The 19,113-nt window shown below is 40.8% G+C and overlaps 2 protein-coding genes across 5 annotated transcripts in view; one reads left to right on the forward strand and one right to left on the reverse strand.

Annotated features, from left to right (window-relative positions):
- Positions 1 to 1,215: 1,215 nt before the first annotated feature.
- csf1ra (colony stimulating factor 1 receptor, a) lies at positions 1,216 to 10,498 on the forward strand. Of its 2 annotated transcripts, XM_014008174.1 has the most exons (23): positions 1,220 to 1,427; positions 1,547 to 1,715; positions 1,965 to 2,034; positions 3,313 to 3,600; positions 3,687 to 3,974; positions 4,055 to 4,191; positions 4,267 to 4,432; positions 4,527 to 4,728; positions 5,044 to 5,159; positions 5,244 to 5,355; positions 5,447 to 5,652; positions 5,727 to 5,818; positions 5,912 to 6,038; positions 6,137 to 6,241; positions 6,373 to 6,483; positions 6,611 to 6,773; positions 6,863 to 6,939; positions 7,037 to 7,140; positions 7,547 to 7,669; positions 7,752 to 7,863; positions 7,946 to 8,045; positions 8,935 to 9,046; positions 9,352 to 10,498. In XM_014008174.1, the coding sequence occupies exons 3-23, from the start codon at positions 1,983 to 1,985 to the stop codon at positions 9,490 to 9,492; spliced, it is 2,934 nt and encodes a 977-aa protein (XP_013863628.1). In that variant the 5' UTR covers positions 1,220 to 1,427; positions 1,547 to 1,715; positions 1,965 to 1,982; the 3' UTR covers positions 9,493 to 10,498. The 2 variants fall into 2 exon arrangements, 1 of the variants encoding a protein (XP_013863628.1); XR_001310203.1 differs by lacking the exons at positions 7,547 to 7,669; positions 7,752 to 7,863; positions 7,946 to 8,045 and having other exon boundaries at positions 1,216 to 1,715; positions 9,352 to 9,443.
- Positions 10,499 to 17,931: 7,433 nt separating this feature from the next.
- The window catches only part of hmgxb3 (HMG box domain containing 3), a 19,600-nt gene continuing 18,418 nt past the window's right edge, over positions 17,932 to 19,113 (reverse strand). For all 3 annotated transcript variants that reach the window (XM_014008207.1, XM_014008190.1, XM_014008198.1), the window contains one exon: positions 17,932 to 19,080. In XM_014008207.1, coding sequence (XP_013863661.1) covers positions 18,568 to 19,080 — 513 coding nt within the window. In that variant the 3' untranslated portion in view covers positions 17,932 to 18,567. The remainder of the gene's footprint in view (positions 19,081 to 19,113) is intronic.

Genomic DNA, 19,113 nt, shown 5'->3' on the forward strand with positions numbered 1-19,113 from the left:
CTCCAGGCCTGGCTCCAGAGGGGGGCCCCGGTGACCCGCGTCCAGGCAAGGGAATGCCAGATCCAATGTTTGATTTCATCATAAGGGGTCTTCGGGCTGCGCTTTGTCTGGTTCCTCACCTAGGACCTGTCTGCCATGGGTGACCCTACCAGGGGCATAAAGCCCCAGACAGCATAGCTCCTAGGATCATTGGGACACTCAAACCCCTCCACCACGATAAGGTAGCAGCCCAAGGAGAGGATCAAATACCCAACATGAGCAAATTCTGTATGAATCTGCATTTTATACTGGATTCATTTTGTGTTAATTTCATGATTCTGTTTACATCTTCTGCACTGCGGAAATCATAAGGCCCTACAAATCTCAGTCCTATTTTTATTAAAAAAAAATTTTACACACATGGGAAATTTTTCCACGTACCCCTGGTTGGGAATCACTGACCCAGGGTACCATCTGCTGGAGAGGGCACTGCTGCCTCAAAGAAAAAGTAATTATTCATACTGTATTTTGTATTATTATAAGTAATTATGGTTCGGCTATGTAGGTGAATTGTTAAGGGCACCAGTCCTCCAGGGGCATCATCAAAACAGAAAGAAAAAAAAGTAACTTTCACTTTTCTTAATAAAACAAACAGACCATACTTACTTATATGAAAAATCTAAATAATTTAGTGACATTGCAAATAATATCAAATGCATCTAATAATAATGATAATTTGCTTAGCTCCCCCCTCCTCTTCAATTACTTGGTCTACTCCTGCTCTGCGTGTGCACACATCCCCTCACTGCTCTGGTGCTTATGTGAGCTCAAACTGCACTCCAAGGAGAAAAGACATGTAGAGAAGGCAAAGTATTTAGTAATATAACTAGTGACAGCAGATGTTGGTACATATAAGGTAGACTTCTGATGTTCTTTATCAAATTAAATATATTTTAACTTTTTTAACTGGACAACATGGTTTCTAGATAAAAGATAATATTAAAGACAAATGTATTTAATTTTGTATGTGAATGTATGAGAATTGTCAGTGACATTTAGGAAACTGCACTAAAATCTCACCTAGAGCATCAAATTGGCTGGTGCTGGCACTATAATCTAGATAATAAGAAATAAATCTAAAAATAACAAACACAAAAACATTTATGAAAAGCAAACCAAAAGACACAGATTCTGACAACTTTAGTTTGGACACTGAGTTTGTTAATCCAATCAGAAAGAAAATGTGTTTGTCTAAACAGAAGCTTTTCAAATGTTACAACAGTTTAAGATGTTAATTGTTCAAAACTCTTCTGAAAAGTGACATTTTATTGTACACTGTGCTACATCTCTTCTGCTGAGATCAGTTTTGAAGAACCACCTGAGAATTCTTCCCTCTCCAACCTGATCAATTAGAAAAGCCTGACAGCCAAAGTTCAGCCCTGATACAGGTGATCACACAGATGACTGCTCCCACCCTCTTGGCTTTTCCTCTGCTACATTTGCACGGGCTCATTAATTTGTCGAGCATGATAAGCTGAACCCCCCACCCCKTCCCTTTGACTCACAGTTCCCTCCACCCTTCACCACGTTGTGTGCTTGCTGATGTTTGCTGTGTGACTTTTCTGCGGCGAGGAGACGGTAAACAAGCAGAAAAGAGGATAAGAGCAGAGACAAACAGTGGAGACGAGAAGGGACTCGTGTCTGGGGGCTTCTGAAACCCACTGAAGACATCTGAGGTGAGAACAGTCATTCAAACAATGACTATGTTCTTCAAAAATAAAACTGTTTAACTGCAGATTTGGAATTGAAAATTTATGATTCTTTCTCGTGGGCAGAGCTGCTCTGCTCAGAAAGGAGAAGTAGCAGATGGGATGGAGCGATAGCTCAGCTTRTTAGACAGTTTTTCCATTTCTCTCTCTGACAACACACGTCAAACGAGGAGTGTTTTCATGYCACACACACACGTTTTGCTCTCCAACCTGCAGGTTTGGAGTTGATCCAGGATGCAGCGCTACATCCCACTGTTGCTGGGGATGGTGGCCTCTGCTGCTTCAGGTAAGACGGGACAAACTCCCCAACTCTATTTTTTTTATAGATATTAATGTCTGGCTTTCAACTTGTCCGCCGTCTTTTATGGGTGTTAGTAAGTCATGAGCAACACAGCAAGTCTGTAAATGTGTATAAAAAAATTCACTTACTTCAGCTGTGACACAATTTTTCTCTGTGCCACACTGATCCAATTACTTATATAATACTCTAAAAATGTTTCAACAGAGTTAAATCTCTTTTATATGAGGATTCAGCAGTTTAATTTCATATTTTATAGCATCAGTTCACTGCCAGTAATCATTCYGACAATTTACAATAGCATTATGGGTTGTTTGCGATGCCATTCTTAAGATGTTTTTGRCCATTTTTTATCATTTCTTCTGTATTTCAGACCAGTTCTGAGCATCTCATAAACAACAATAATCACCCACCATGTTGCAATTTTGAATTTCATCTCCATCTCTCCATTGAATCGCTTTGAGGTTATTATTATTTAACTGCAGGGTCAGATAAATGAATAAGGAGGAAGGTAACTACAGAAACTCAGGAGGTTCACCGCGGAACTGCTGATTGGCGTGAAACTGATTTCATTCCCAGTGTCTTTCAAAAATGAATGCGGTGGATAGAAAAATGCTGAACGTGGAATCTCAGTTCTCCTTCGAGATTCAAAACATGCWTGGTCCAAAAAAACCTTTAATGGAAACTTGTATAACCTTACTGGTGTTCAGATGAAAGCTTCAGACACGAAAAAGGATTTGGTCCAAGTTCCTTCAGAGTCAAGGCCTTTCCCTCCAATCCTAAGAATTTCAGCGCTTGTCTATAAAATTATAAAATTTACTCAGATCCATAAAAGGAGCACTTTACCAACACAAAAGTTACTTTTTCCTGAGGCCTAAAGTCCTTTTTTAGAGGTTTCTTCTTCTTCACACATGTTCAGATATTTTACTCTAATTTCCATGCTTTAATCACTTGAATGTGCTTCTTGTTTTATTTTTTTATTTTTATTTTTTTTGGTGTTGATCACAAAGACCTACATACAAATACAACCATTTGAGAAATTTTCCATAATTAGTTTCTGCAGCTATTTGTGCAAAAATAGCTACAGTCCGTAAAGCAGAAGTGAAAACGACAGAGATGTTTTCTGATTGCATGCAATTGCTTCCAAATTAAATCTGAATCATCAATCAAATGAGATGAAAAAAAGACAAAAATGGTAAATCATTATAAGAGAAAAAGCTAAGCTTCTGTAAATGTTTGATTCTTTTGATAATGTCCTGTTTTCAGTTGAATGGAGMCGTCCGGTGATCAAATTCAATTCAATGTCAGTGGAGGGTTCTGAGGTGGTGGTCAGGCCTGGGAGTCGTCTGATACTGACGTGTGAGGGGGATGGCCCTGTGTACTGGCACCCCAGACTAAAAAAACACAAACGTCACGTGTCTAAAGGCAGCGGGAATGTCCGCACTTTAAAAGTGGACCACCTCACGGCAGAATTTACAGGAACGTACACGTGTTCRTACACGGCTGAATCCAAGGACAGTGATCTGACCTCCTCGGTCCACGTGTATGTGAAAGGTGAGTTGGACTCAATGAAACCATATTTTTATTGTTAAATGTGGTTTTTACCTATGCTTGTTCATTGTTTTCTCTTTTTCTTTTAGATCCGCAACGTGTGTTCTGGACCAGCAGCACCTCCCTGCGAGTGGTGAGGAAGGAAGGTGAAGAGTACATGCTGCCCTGCCTCTTGACGGACCCATCAGCCACRGAGCTGGGCCTGCGCATGGACAACGGTACGTCCGTCCCTCCGGGAATGAACTTCACCGTGGACAGGCACAGAGGCATTCTCATCCACAGCCTCCACCCCAGCTTCAACGCTGACTACGTCTGCACAGCCAAGGTCAATGGTGTAGAAAGGATCTCTAAGGCCTTTTCTATCAACATCATTCAGAGTAAGACCAAATCGTATAAAACCTGKACACAATTTTCCAAAACCCAACACCTGTTTTAAATGTTGTCTTCTTTCTCCCAGAGCTCCGTTTACCTCCATATGTCTTCTTGGAGACAGATGAGTATGTCCGCATCGTTGGGGAGGAACTTAAGATTCGCTGTAAAACACACAATCCCAACTTCAACTACAATGTCACGTGGAAATACGCCACCAAATCGGTCAGTGCAAGGCCACGTTAAAGCTTGATTGAGGCTTATCTGGACTTTGGCTCAGTTGTGATCTCATGTTCTCAGACACCAACAATCGAGGAGATGGTTCGCTCCAGCGGGGAGAATCGTCTGGATATACAGAGCATTCTGACCATCGCTTCTGTGGACCTGGCAGACACAGGAAACATCTCCTGCATTGGTACCAATGAAGCCGGGGTGAACAGTACGACGACGTACCTCCTGGTTGTGGGTGAGCCACAGAATAATAGTCACATCTGCCATGTCTGACACTGATGGTTAGAAATCAAACTGAAAAAAATACTCCAATTACGTCTTTCGAACAGACAAGCCTTACATCAGGCTGTTGCCCCAGCTCTCACCGAAACTGGCGCGCCGAGGTCTCTCAATTGAGGTGAATGAGGGCCAAGATCTGGAACTCAACGTGCTCATCGAAGCCTACCCTCAAATCACTGAACACAAATGGCACACCCCGACATCTCTCAGCACATCCACTCAGGAGCCCAAGTTCTTCAAATACAACAACAGGTGACGTAGACGAAGTTCGGCAACTCTACGACCAATCGTTTTAGACCTTTCCATCAAAAGGGGAAGCTGCTCTAAAAAACTGCTGTCAGGGGCATTTTGTGTGAATTTGACCAGGAAGGTCACTGTATCTCCACTCAGGTCATAAAACTACAAAAGGGAAGAGAACTGTTCTGTTTTTAATTTGTACTGGACAATGATATATAGGAACTGTCTGAAGTCAAACCACACAGTTAGTCACTTCTTATTTCGCAGACATCCTTATCCCTGGTTTGTTTTGTTTTTTTTTTGTCTTTTGGTTTTTGTTTGTTGCATTAGATACCACGCCAGTCTGCAGCTGAAGAGGATGAACAGACAGGAGCAGGGCCAGTACACTTTCTATGCCAGCAGTGCTTTGGCCAATGCATCCATCACGTTTCAAGTCCAAATGTATCGTAAGTGACATAACAGCAAAACTCTTCAGCAGGTCTTACTGTCACTTTATTCAARTTGAGTTTCTTCCTTTTAATGTGTGACAGAGAGGCCTGTGGCTGTGGTGAGATGGGAAAATGTGACCACACTGACTTGCACCTCATTTGGCTATCCAGCTCCGAGAATCAAATGGTACCAGTGCCTCGGAATACGACCAACGTCAGTATTTAACTAAAATATTGTATTTTAATGTTCAACACAACTGTTCCTGTACTTTTTCTTTAAGTGTGTCTTTCTTCTGATGAGACAGGTGCGATGAAAATGAAAACGCCCCAGGGTTGCAGCTGGCGATACCCCTCCAAGCTCCGACTGTGGAGGTCCAGAGGGAGGAGAATGGCGCTGTGGAGGTGGAGAGCGTCCTGACCGTGGGCCTGTCCAACCAGAGGATGACTGTGGAGTGTGTGGCTTTCAATCTCGCTGGCATCAGCAGAGACACTTTTGCCATGGAGGTTTCTGGTGAGTGTGTGACGTTTTGTTTGTCTGTCTAAACAAGCCAGCGCATTCATGAAGGTTTTTGTCTGATGGGACAGACAAGCTCTTCACTACCGCCCTGAGTGGAGCTGCAGGGATTCTGGCGATCCTCCTGGTGCTGCTGGTTTTTCTGTTTTACAAATACAAACAGGTAAAATTCAATTTGAACAGTGAAACCTCAACAAAACAATTAGTTCAATATTAAGCAAAAGATCAAATGTTTGCCTATGACTCAACTTTTCAGAAACCCAGGTTTGAAATACGTTGGAAGATCATTGAGGCCAGAGATGGCAACAACTACACCTTCATCGACCCCACTCAGCTACCGTACAACGAGAAGTGGGAGTTCCCCAGAGACAAACTCAAACTAGGTTAAAAACTTTTGGAAGCTCAACTTTTATGTAGATGTTAAAAAAGTTTTACTGTATTCTAAAAACATGGATTCTATGTATTTTTGCCTTTAAAACAGGAAAGATCCTAGGCGCAGGTGCGTTRGGAAAGGTTGTTGAAGCCACGGCTTACGGTTTGGGAAAAGAGGACAACGTGATGCGTGTGGCTGTGAAGATGCTAAAAGGTAAATTTGAGAGATTACTGGTTAGTCTGAAGGACAAGCATCCAAACACAACATCACACAGTTGTTTTTCCCACATTGTTTGTATCAGATGATGGGTTGGCAGTCTCTCAGTCTCTCCTGTCTGTCTGCAGCCAGTGCCCATACAGATGAGAGGGAGGCTTTGATGTCTGAGCTGAAGATCCTGAGCCACCTTGGACACCACAAAAACATTGTCAATCTACTCGGAGCCTGCACTTACGGAGGTCAGACGGTTAAAAACATGTTTAGAAAAGTTTTTTCAGTCCATGCCAACTCAACTGTTGCCAAGCAATTTGCACAAATGGAAAAAAACTCATTTCAAAACTGTGACGTGGTGTGTTTCCTCACCAGGACCCGTCCTTGTGATCACTGAGTACTGCAGCTTTGGCGACCTCCTGAACTTCCTTCGCCAGAAGGCAGAGACATTCGTAGACTCTGTTATGAATATTCCAGACATTGAGGAGAACTCTAACAACTACAAGAACATCTGCATTCAGAAGCAGTTTATCAGAAGGTACATTGACAAATGTCCATCTCAGACAGAGAAAAGATKAAACATGTCCACTCACTGTGATCTTTTTGCTTTTTTTGTGTGTGTAACAGTGATAGTGGGATCTCCAGCACAGCCTCCGGCAGTTACCTGGAGATGAGACCCACTCAGCTACCGAACACAGAACCAGGTAAACTCATCAGTAATGATCAAATTACATAACAGCCTCAACAGGCAAACATTGCAGGCCTCTTTTTTTCCAAGTAATGTATTTTCCTGATTCACAGAGTCTGGTTGTGAGGAGACCGGTGACTGGCCACTGGATATGGACGACCTGCTGAGATTCTCCCTTCAAGTAGCTCAGGGCCTTGACTTTTTGGCTGCCAAAAATGTAAGAAAAAATATATATTTCTGAAAGAACACCGCCGTGCTAGTGAATAACAAAAGCTGCTTTGTCATTCCTCAAAGCAGCACGACACTCTGTGTTTGAGAAGACAAACTCATTTCTATGAAAGAGCGATTTTAAAAGGAGCATGTGAAATGTTGGATGTGAAATCAATACAGTGAATTTCCATGTTTGTCCGTTGTTCTTTTATTTATTACCCCTGAACCCCTGAGACCGGCTCATCGAACCCCTAGGGTTCGATCGAACCCAAGTTAAGAACCACTGGTTAAAACAGTCAGAGGTTAGTTGTGTTCAGAACATTTGATGCTTGGGGGTGTAATTGATACTGATTTGTTTGTAATGCAAGACCTTATAAACTGAGACAACCTTTGTGGTTGTGTCTATTGTTCAGTGTATTCACAGGGATGTTGCAGCCAGAAATGTCCTCCTTACCAGCCGTAGAGAAGCAAAGATTTGTGACTTTGGCTTGGCGCGGGACATCATGAACGACTCCAACTATGTTGTGAAGGGCAATGTAAGCGCTTTGAGTAACCGCCAGCTGGGGAGATGAATTTAGACCCCCTCTTTAGACCCTTTCTTTTGGTATGTGATTGAAGGCCCGTCTGCCGGTCAAATGGATGGCACCGGAGAGCATCTTCGACTGCCTCTACACTGTCCAGAGCGATGTTTGGTCCTATGGCATCCTCCTATGGGAGATTTTCTCTTTAGGTTAAAACATTTGCTTGCATGCACTCATTTTCATTGTCTTTTTATTGTCTCCAAAAAAASCCAACTTTGAATTCTTTGTTAGGCCAAAGTCCGTACCCGAGCATGGCTGTGGACTCTAGGTTCTACAAGATGGTAAAACGTGGCTACCAGATGTCCCAACCCGATTTTGCTCCACCTGAAATGTAAGTTTAGTTCAGAGAAAGCTCCTGCTTTGTTTTTCCATTCCAAATAACCCATTACATTGGCCAGCCAACAAAGCTTTGCTTAGCCCTGCTTTATTATCAGATGAGCATTAGCATGGTATCAAGTGACCGTCAGCAGGCTCTGACAAGTAACAGCTGCCTTRGAGTCTATAGCGTATCAGTGAGCAAGCTGTGGAGGTAATACTACTAATGCAGCTACACTTCCATGTAAATGATGAACCAACATGCAGTAAGTTTTAGCTGATTTAGCCTGAGCTGATGATAACATCAGAGAAATGAAACAGCTTACTGTCCCAATGTTTATCCCAGCCAAACAAAGAAACCCTTTTTCTCCTCCAGCTTCTTCTGCGGCTTAGCTCACATCCTAAAATTACTGACACTTGTAACCTCACAAAGCACTTCCATTACAACAGATTTTAATAACTGCTCAGTTCTTGAGTACAAACTCAAAGAGCTCAAGCGCTGAACTGAAAAAAAGTGAGAAAATTAAGTTTCTTCCGGTATCTCGAGGGGGCTTCACAGCTGTCACAGCACCCAGAATGAATCGTGCCGTGGAAAGAGAGGGGACTAAATCTGAGTCAGGGTCTAATCATCTGTTGTCCTGCTGTGAGTCAGGCCTCAGTTCTGCCTGTTAGCCACATGATCTCCAAGCTAGTGATGCCGTGTAACTGCTATTTCATGGAAGCAAAAAGGAGACTTCAGGACTAGAGGTCTGTATGAACAAGCCTCTCTTCTCGACCTGCGTCACGACCTCAATAATGCCCCTCAGTACTGGCCTCATTTGATTTTATTATTACGTTTTCTGACTTTACCTTTCTCAATATAAACAATTAAAACTGAGCTTCTTTGTTGTTTTTTTTTATTCCAGATACACCATCATGAAGATGTGCTGGAATCTGGAGCCAACAAAGCGCCCAACATTTAACAAAATTAGCCAGATGATAGAACAACTCCTTGGGGACCAGCTTGTGCAGGAACAGGTGAGTTAGTCTGACACAACCTACTGGTTTCATTAAAGCCAACCGAGGAGCTCAAACATGTGATGTTCCAAACGAGATGTCCTGAGGAAAATTGTGGTTCCTTTTTTATTTCCCCAAAAGAAACAACTGATTTTACTATGTGACTTAAGCAATTAATTAAATTGTATTTTGGTTGCCAAAAGGTTCAACAATCTAAAAAAGCAGCACTTTGTCAAAGAACAGGATGCACCCAAAACCACTGCTTTTTTGGATAAAACAGACCTTCTCTGTTCAAATGTAACCACCTTAATGATCCCCCTCCTCAGGTAATCTACCAGAATATGGAGCAGGAAGTCACAGAGGGTGGTGAGGATGACAAGCCCAAGTGCCCCCATGACCAGTCTTGTGACCACGAGGAAGAAGAGCAGCCTCTGATGAAGAGCAACAACAACTACCAGTTCTGTTGAAAGCCCTGAGCGGAGACGTATTAGCAAACCAATCGGTCATCGGTGAGCCACTGGGAACGTGAGAAACACTTGTGGCTGGAGCAGTTTGCAGAGCTGCAAGCTGCTGTTGCCCTCTCAGCTATTTTTGCGCCTTCTTGCCCAGACAGACTAGCGACTGCAGCGAAGGCATGTGACTGTGCAGACTGTGACTAGAAACTGCCACGTCTACTCCAGCTGTGGACACGAAAGGAGGAAATATGTTGTCACACCATCAGCCAAAGCTTTATCTAATAAGTCCCTCTGGTGTGTGTTTCATGACCTCTTTTCTGATAATGTTATCTAATGTACTTTATGTTTATTACAGCTATTTTTATCCATATTACTGCCTTCTAAGTATTGATTTTTTGTTGTGGAGGTTTAAGTCAGCAGGATCCCCTTTTTCACAACTTTATTAAATGCACTGTTACCTAGAGGAAACAGCTCAATATGGTCTCAACCACTACTTGATCCATTACTTGTTCCACTTAAATTAGCTTTTGTTCCTTAAAAGTGAGCATCTGAAGAGTGAATGTCTACAAACTCGTGATTAAAACATGCAAATGAACTAAAATGTTGGAAAAGAATGGCCGTGTTGTTTTGCCCTTTTTTTGCGCTTCAGTCACGGCTGTATGACTTGCAACACATTTACTGTGAGCATCTTTGGTCGGCAGCATGTGATTGTTCTGCTTCACTTTAATTCATTTACTGATGTTCAACCCAGTTTAAGAGCAGGGAAATCTGAGGATCCATCCTGGACCAGATGTAYTGTTTCATGTTTGACAATGTGAAAAATATTTTTTTCTGTTTTCGGAGTCATGTAGAGCTTTGTGAGTGCTGAACTGTGTGTATGTAGCAAAAAGCCTTTCACTGCCAACTGTGTGATGATTTAAGATGGACRTATAAGCTATGTGTGCGATACAGTCACAAGTTAGATGTCTCATAGTGTACATATAAACACACACACACATATATATATATATATATATATATATCACAAAAAAATCATCTTTATTTTCACTGAAATGTTTTCGATAGTAAGACACTGAAATTATTTTGATTTTTTTGTGCAAATCAATGCAATCAGCAAATCACTGTAAAACTTCTGAGATGTTTAATAAAGCTTTACTATTAAAAGATCTCATTTGTGAATATTAGTTTATATATTTCTGGAGTACTAAATGAAGTTTTATTTTGTTGTTGTTGTGTCTTTGTTGATAGAAACCGTGTGGTCTTTTGAGTTCTCTCATCACTTCCTGTTTTCTACTAGATATCATCCAATCTGCATTTCCTCTGAAACGTTTCCCACAATATGGGTTAATATTGCACAAGTCTGAAATCTCAGCAGGGAAGTATTGACCTCGCTGTAAATCCGTAGACCTCTCCTGGACTTTGAAGTTTAAACTCAGATCATTTTAAACAGAAAGCATTTGTAAAGTTTTGCCTTTAGAGATGCTCTAATTACATCTTTCATGAATTATTGCAAACTATTCAAACTAAACTGTTGCCYAGTTTTTCAAACCTGTTTAAATGAAAAATTTCCTGGTTTGTAAAAATTTAAAACAAAACAAAAAAAAGTAGTTAAGGGCTTAGAATAAATTAAAGAAATGCACATCATCTTTTGCTTTTCATACCAGAGACTAAAGAAAAACCTTATACCCTTCAATACCACAAGCTTCCATCCTTCTATTTTGTTTACCCACTTCTCCTTTCCAGGTCAGAGAGCTGGGGCCTGTCTGCAGCAGTCACTGTGTGAGAGGCGGCACTCACACTTCAGGATAATTTAGTTATCAATTAACCAAACATGCCTGTTTTTAGTCTGTGGGAGAAAACCAGAGTACCCAGAGAAAACCCACTTGTGCACAGYGAAAACATGTAAACTCCACCCAGAAAGGCCCCAGGCTGGAAGATGATCATGTGACCTTCTCACTTGCTATGTTTACATGTGCAAAATCCTTTGATTGGGTTGATGTGTATTGTTTACACAGGCACAATCCTGTCATGACACGCATCTACATGCGCCGAGTTTTTATTCAGATTAGAAGTGCTGACACGCAGAGTTGTAAAGTTTTCCTAAAAAACTACAAAAGGAGGTGTTCTACTTCCATGATGAACATAAACAAATGTCTTTTGAGGTTTTCACATTGGTGAAAGATGTTACTGCACTCCCTGATTGAGCTACAGGCGAAACAACGTACTTTTTTTGTCGAAGCAACGTATCTGTTTGTCCACCTTCTTTATCAGTTGAGAGAGTGGGAGGAAATAAACATCCCTGTACAAGAGACAAGAAACCAGTGGATGAAAGTCAGAAGACATGCACAGTCAGGTCAGGTTTTCACAACCAGAATAACATGATCAGATTGAGTGTTTACATGCACGCCATTCGGATTATCAATCAGCATAAACCAACCCTCTCATTTAGATTTCAAATTAATCCAGATCGAGCTGAATCAGATCAGAATGTTCTGATTGGAGCATTTACCTGATGCATTTTTATTCTGATTGGCCATTTAATCCGATTACTTACGTCCATGTAAACATAGCTGCTGAGAGGGGACAGCTCTAACCACTGAGTCACCGTGCCTCCATTACCACATCTTTAAATATGTGTACAAGTTGTGCTTGAAAGTTAAACTTGTATCTGAATATAAGTTCTTGAAACATTTTACAAAGTTGAATCAGATCCTCAGAACAGGTTATTTGACGTTGAAACGGTAAGCAAAGGTAAGCTCAGCCTTATACCATACCATACCATACCATACCATACCATACCAACTTTATTTATAAAGCACTTAAACAACCATAGGACCAAAGTGCTGTATATTCAGTCACAGTCTATAAAACACACAACAGTCACAGTACATAATAAAAGCCAAATCCAAAAATTAAAACTATACAATAAAACAAACACATAAAACCAATTAAAACAACAATAAAATAATCTCAAAACAAACTAAAAGTCAACATCTCAGATGGAGCCAAAAGCCAAAAAGAAGAGATGGGTTTTGAGTAGCGTTTTAAAAGCCGACAAGACATGGCCTGTCTGATGCCCAAAGGTACGTTGCTCCACATTTTAGGAGCAGCAGTGGAGAAGGAACGATCCCCTCTAAGCTTACGGTTAGTTTTTGAGATTCTCAGGATCAGCTGGTCTGCTGACCTCAGAACGGGAGGGCGTATAGGGGTGCATCAGCTCAGTGAGGTAAAGTGGGGCAAGACCATTTCATGCTTTAAAAACAAATAAAAGAACTTTAAAATGAATCCTAAAATTAACAGGCAGACAGTGCAGTGAGGCTAAAACAGGGGAAATGTGCTCATGCTTTTTTGTGCCAGTTAAAAGACATGCGGCAGCATTTTGGACCCTCTGGAGGTGAGCGACAGAGGAAGCACTGACCCCTATATAAAGCCCATTACAGTAGTCTAACCGAGGGGTAATGGAGTGGATTACTGCCTCAAAGATCTTTCTAGAAAGAATGGGCTTGACTTTATCCAGCTGCCTTAAATGAAAAAAGCTGGATTTCACCACTGCTCTTATATGTTTATCAAATCTAAGATCACTGTCCACCTTGACCCCCAGATTTGTTATGACTGGTTTGATGTATGGAGTCAAGGACTGTAAATCCACAAGAGGAATATCAGTGGATGTGCCATAAAACATAACCGCAGTTTTCTTCTCATTCAAACGTAAAGAAATGAAAGCCATCCAGGCCTTCAAGTTAGAGCTTGGCGGTATGACCCAAATTTTATACCACGGTATTTTCAACAATTACARTGGTTTCATGGTATTTGACMGTATTTTTTTCCTCACAGCTCAGCTGATAATAAAATGTACAAACTTTGCTTATTGACTTTTTTCTTTTACTGTACCTCTGTATCACTGTTTCCCTCCTCTTGTACGTCTTTTCTTCTTTGCCTGGTTGTAGACAGTAATTATGCATTTAGGTCTGATCGTGAAGGGTTGAGAAAAAATCCTTATCTGGTCTATCGTTACGCGTTAATAAAACTTAAAAGGACGACTCACTTTGCACATCAGTCAACTTCGCTACACTATAAAACTACTTCCCCCCGGGCTTTTCACAATAGAAGTACGCTAGAGTCTCCATGCATTAATGTCTCCATTATAACGTAGAGCGTTAAATCTAACCGTGCACGTCACTGAAGAGTTGTTTACTATTCAGCAATGGTGAAAATGGGACGCTTTTTTTTTTTACGTCAGACCATATAAGCAGCTGAAACACACCACCCGCAGCCAGTTGTTCCAACAATAACGTTAGCATGCTAATGCGCTTAGCGGTGGTGCGAGGAAATGTTCCGCACATGTTCAGGCTATAACGGTATTCAGAAAAGTCATATCATAACAAAAACAAAAACCGGTTTTCGGTACAAAACGGTATACCCCCCAGCAKTACTTCAAGTCCTCAAGAAATTTTAGCAGTGGTTCAGTGGAGAATGAGTCATTTTTCTTGAGGGGACAGAAACCTGACAATCATCTGCATAAAAGTGAAATGAAATTCCATGCTTTCTAAAAATGGACCTAAGTGGAAGCTAATAAAGACAAAAAAAGGAGGGGTCCTAAGACTGAACCCTGTGAGGCTCCACATGAGACAGGAGAAGAAAAGGACGCATAATCCCCAAGGCCAACACAGAATGTTCTCTCACTCATAAGATCTGAACCACTCCAGTGCTGTGCCCCTAATGCCCACCCACTGCTCCAAACGAGAAAATAAAATCTGATGGTCCACAGTGTCAAAGGCAGCAGTTAAGTCTAAAAGCACAAGAATAACACAATTTCCAGAGTCAGTGGCCAAATATTTATCTTTAAAAACTTTTAAAAYACTTGATTGTGTGCTGTGTAGTGATTTAAAACCAGACAAAGTGGTAGGCTGAAATCTATCAAAAACAACAAAGCAAGGAACAAGGATCGAGGGGTCATATGTGGAAACAGATATCCCAGCCCTAGTGGAAGTAACCTTATCAGTAAAAAAGTGAAGAAATTTCTCACAAGCAGCAGAAGATGGCTCAAAACAGTCTGTGGAGCATTTAAGACAGCATCAATGGTTTTAAATAAAATAGAAGGATTGTGATGATTTGACATCATTAAATCTGAGAAGTGTTTTCTTTCAGCATTTTTGACAGTCCTTTGATAGTGACGCCAGCAATCCTTTAAAATTTAAAYGGACAACTCCAACTTGTCCTTTTTCCACTTCCGCTCAGCTCTCCGGCACTCACGTCTGACAAGACGAGTTTCATCATTTAACCAGGGCTCTGATCTGGTTTTAGGCGGCCTGGTTTTTAGTGGAGCCACAGTGTCCAAAACAGTTCTGCAGGTGGTGTGAAACCAGGAGCTCAGCTCCTCTGTGTTGTTACATACAGACTCTGGAATGGGATAGTTTTGATTAAAACCATCTAAAAACTGTTCAGTAGCGGAAGAGTTAAAAACACAACAGAGCCGAGCTGCAGTGCAGGTTTAACTGTGGCGCGAGTGAGAGTGACAGCAAATAAAACAGGCAATTGATCAGAAAACACAGATACACAGATCTGCAAGTTAAAAACAGGTAAACCAAAAGATAAAATCAGGTCAAGTGTGTGTCCGTGTTCTTGAGTGAGACCAGCCACAGACTGTACAAAATTAAAAGTCAATGAGATCTAAAAAGGCCTTTGCCATTGGAGAGTCAGGACAACACACATGAATATTAAAATCACCGACAATAAGAACCCGATCATATTTAGGCATAATGTCAGCCAAAATATCTGCAAAGTCATTTATGAAGTCCTTATTATATTTGAGAGGTCGATAAACGACTGCAAACAGCACCTTGTGAGAGRCAACCAGCTCAAACCTATAAGTCTTCATGCAAAAGAGCACTGGGAGCCTGATGATTGGTCACCATCAGAGCACTAAAGGCTCCCACATACTCGGGCGTACTGTGCGTATTCCATGAATTGTGTGGACTATGCYCATYTTGTCCYCGGATGTTTGAGACTTCATACTCGAGCGTACTGACCGCCCGACGAATTCTTTAATTTCTCGCAATTTCAGTCATGATGTCAAGGATCAGGAGGAAGAGATAGTTTGCATTTTAGCTTTAAAAACCATAAAAGAAAAAAAGAAAAGAACTACCTTACCCAGGATCTGAGCTATTTCCTCCCACAAATTTTTTGCTCACTGAAAGTCTTCATATTCCTTCATTGACACATCATAAAGTTTTCTAATCTCCTCCATGAGACGCTTTTCAAGATTTGACTCCATTTCGTCCACAAATGACACTGATTCTCAACTTTATCGGCTTGGTGTTGCACCCAGTACAGTACATGCCATTGTGCGCACCGCGGACGACGCGGACATAAAAAATTGATCTCTGCGCGGACCAGACCGCTTCGGGTCCGCATTGAGTCCTCCTCGAATCCGCGCGGACCTCCGCAGACCKAAGTACACCCGAGGATGTGGGGGCCTTTACAATCAGTTGTTAGGCTGCTGGTCCTCTTTTGCATGTGAACTAGTTTTGATTGATTCCTCAGATTGAAAAAAATCTCCTGAAGAAGAGACAAAACATTTCAATAAAGAAGTATCAAAGATGTACATTCCAGTTTCCTAAAATGCACAYTGGGTGTACCACAAGGATCTGTGCTTYGACCCCTGCTTTTTAGTCTTTACATCYATGACCTTCCAAAGTTTTGTCARGAAGTAGAAGTCCAGTTATATGTGGATGACACTGTTCTGTACACYCATGCTAAAARGGCTCAACTTGRGGCTGAGAAATTAACCAAAGARCTGGAGGGAGTGGTTGACTGGTTAAATCAATCCTGTCTGACTTTAAATGTAAACAAAGCAAAAAAGTATGTTTTTCTCTAAAACTAAATTGGACACTTCAAATTTAAACATTTACATCAAGTGTAAACAAATTGATACTGTGACTGAGTTTAAGTATCTGGGAGGTTTTTTGGATTCAAACTTCATCTACAAGAAACATTTAAAAAATGACAGAAACTGTTAGATATAACTTGGTCAATTTTAGACATGTTAGATCTTGTTTGTCATTGGAAGCGTCCAAGATATTCATGTATGCACTCATTTTTTCACACATCTCATATTGTATTTCATGTTGGGGACAAGCCAATGTGTCAGTGATAAAACCTGTAGAGTCTTGTTACAAACAGGTCCTCAAAATATTGGACAACAAGCCTTTAAGACACCATCGTTGTCAGATTGTGCAGAAATATAACTTGTTTTCTTTTGAGAATTTTAGGTTGTTTTTTTTTTTCAAATATGGAAACAGTATATAAAATTTTAAACGGTTTAGCGCTAATCTGTTCGCAAAAATTTGTTTATTGTCGTTCACCTGTTTCTTTGCACTTAACCAGAACATCCAGACAGAACTGTGAAGTTCCTGATCGACGCTCAGCCTTTGGTCAAGCAGCTTTTTCGGTTAAAGCCATCGATCATGTAAAAAACTGTAGTTTTTTTATTAGTTTTAAAAATAACCTTAAAAAATATCTTAAATCTATTCAGCGTTGAAATCACTGAATTGCACTGGGTAATCYATTTTAGAGTTTGCTTTTGGTTTGGGGAGTTGCGGGTTTTTTTGTTGAATGTTTAGTGATATAACGTTTTAATTGTGTTTGGAGAGTGGGGTGTTTATGTATTTTTACTGTAGATTGCAAAATGTTTTATTTTAAATTGTTTTAATTTTTCTGTTATTTTCTTTTCTTGTTTTTATTATTGTCGGATGCTGTTTTGTTTTTATTTTTAGAGGGCTGCAGATGTAAACTAGCCTTTGGCTAAATCTGGTGTAATGCATCAAATGTTTTTATGTTTATGTTTTAATTGCACATTGTTCTCATAAATAAAATTCATTCATTCATTCACTGAAGAACCTGTCCAGAGGACCTGACTCAACTTTGTTAGATTTTTCTAGATGAATTTTTGAGATGCATCAGGACTTCCTGAAAGACTGATGGTCTTTAAAAAAAAAAGATCAAATCTGTTTCCACCAGGTGAGCTGGAGMTGGTTCTGACGGTCAGGAACCGTTCAAACACTAGTGGCCCCGTTAAAAGCTGACAGTGTCAAATTACAGTCAAGCTGGTTTTCTATCAAAAACGTAAATGTTTCTGCTTCAAGCTCTACTTAGATCACGCTGTCCTTAAGCAACACAACCACAAAAAAAAAAACACTATACAAACTGCTAAGCATAAATGGGGTAGAATCATAATTGTTGCCACTTTTTAAACTGAAATATAGCATAAATTAGATTGAATAAAGTACAATGAAGAAAGACCACTTTAATTCTTTGGATTAATCTCCAAAGTCAGACAGTTGAAACATGGACCCAAATGTTTACGTCTTTTGAATTACTTCATAAAAGCCTTGAACACTTGCTTTCCTGGAAAAGGATGAAACTAAAATAAGGAAATCGATGTCTGAAAGCTGACGTTAATCCAGTAAAGTTTATTGTTTGTTGATGGCAATCAGATTCATCTGGTGAAGGTGCTCCGTCTCTATAGTCTATTTCCATAACATGGTCATGTGACTGATCTGGTGTTTATTGAACKAAGTAAAATTCTGCAGCCAAATTTGCTGTATTGTTAGCCCACATTAATTTTACCTGGCAGACGGATGAGCTGTTGTAATAAAACAAGAAAAAATTTCCACATCATGTATCACTTTGAATCTGAAAACTTCAGGCCTAAAGGCGGTAAAATCTGTATGTCTGAATAAAAAATGGGRAATAAATATGTTACAAGCTTTATAGATTTGGGTTTAAAGAAGTTCAGTCAATAATAGTTTACATTCCTCCTGTCAGGGGGCAGCACAGATTCAAGTCTTACATTCGTTAAACTCTTTTCTTAAACCAAAAGAAATGATCACTGACAAATGATGATGTCATTCACTCTTACATTTACCGGAGCGCACAGAGGTATAACAATTAGTTACTGATTATATGTTTAAAAATTGCATCATGAAAATACTGAGAAGCTTTTTTTTTTTTTTGCAGTAATGCTACTGACCACTCCGCAGTTCTTACCAGATCTCCTTCCATCTCCTCTGTCCTTCATTTTCCTCTTTATTCGGTGTTGATCTGTGCCACTCCGAGTCTGTACAAAGRGTCCCTGATTGCCACCTCCCCAGGTTGGCAGGCCTTTACAACATAGCTGATCTGCTGGTTCACGATGTCTCTGCTAGTGAGGAAATCCACCAGTCGGTTGTACAGATAGTAATAAGCGGCGTTGCTGAAAGTCATGGGCTGTTCTCTGGTGTGTTGCACTGATAAACTGGGTTCTGAATTTTCACCGGAGTCGTCCTCTGATGTTTCCATCTGTTCCTTCAGTCGGTCGGGTTTCTGCTCCTCCTCTACTTTCTCCGTGGTCAGCTCTGCCACCAGACTGACGTACGGCTCCAGGTCACTGCAGAGCGTCATGGAGTGGTGCTCTGCAGCGGGAGGCTCCGGGGAAGCTCCCGGTGGATGAAGCAGCCAGCGGGAATGYGACTTGGTGATGGGGTGAACCTGCTGGTCGTCGTCTACCGAAGACAGGTCAGCGCTGTACGGCACATCTTGTAGCTCAGGACAGGACACAAACTGAAACAGAAGCAAATGTTTCTGTAAAAAAAA

This window comes from Austrofundulus limnaeus, unplaced genomic scaffold (genome assembly GCF_001266775.1).
Source record: "Austrofundulus limnaeus strain Quisiro unplaced genomic scaffold, Austrofundulus_limnaeus-1.0 Scaffold1, whole genome shotgun sequence".
NCBI classification, from domain to species: Eukaryota; Metazoa; Chordata; class Actinopteri; order Cyprinodontiformes; family Rivulidae; genus Austrofundulus; species Austrofundulus limnaeus.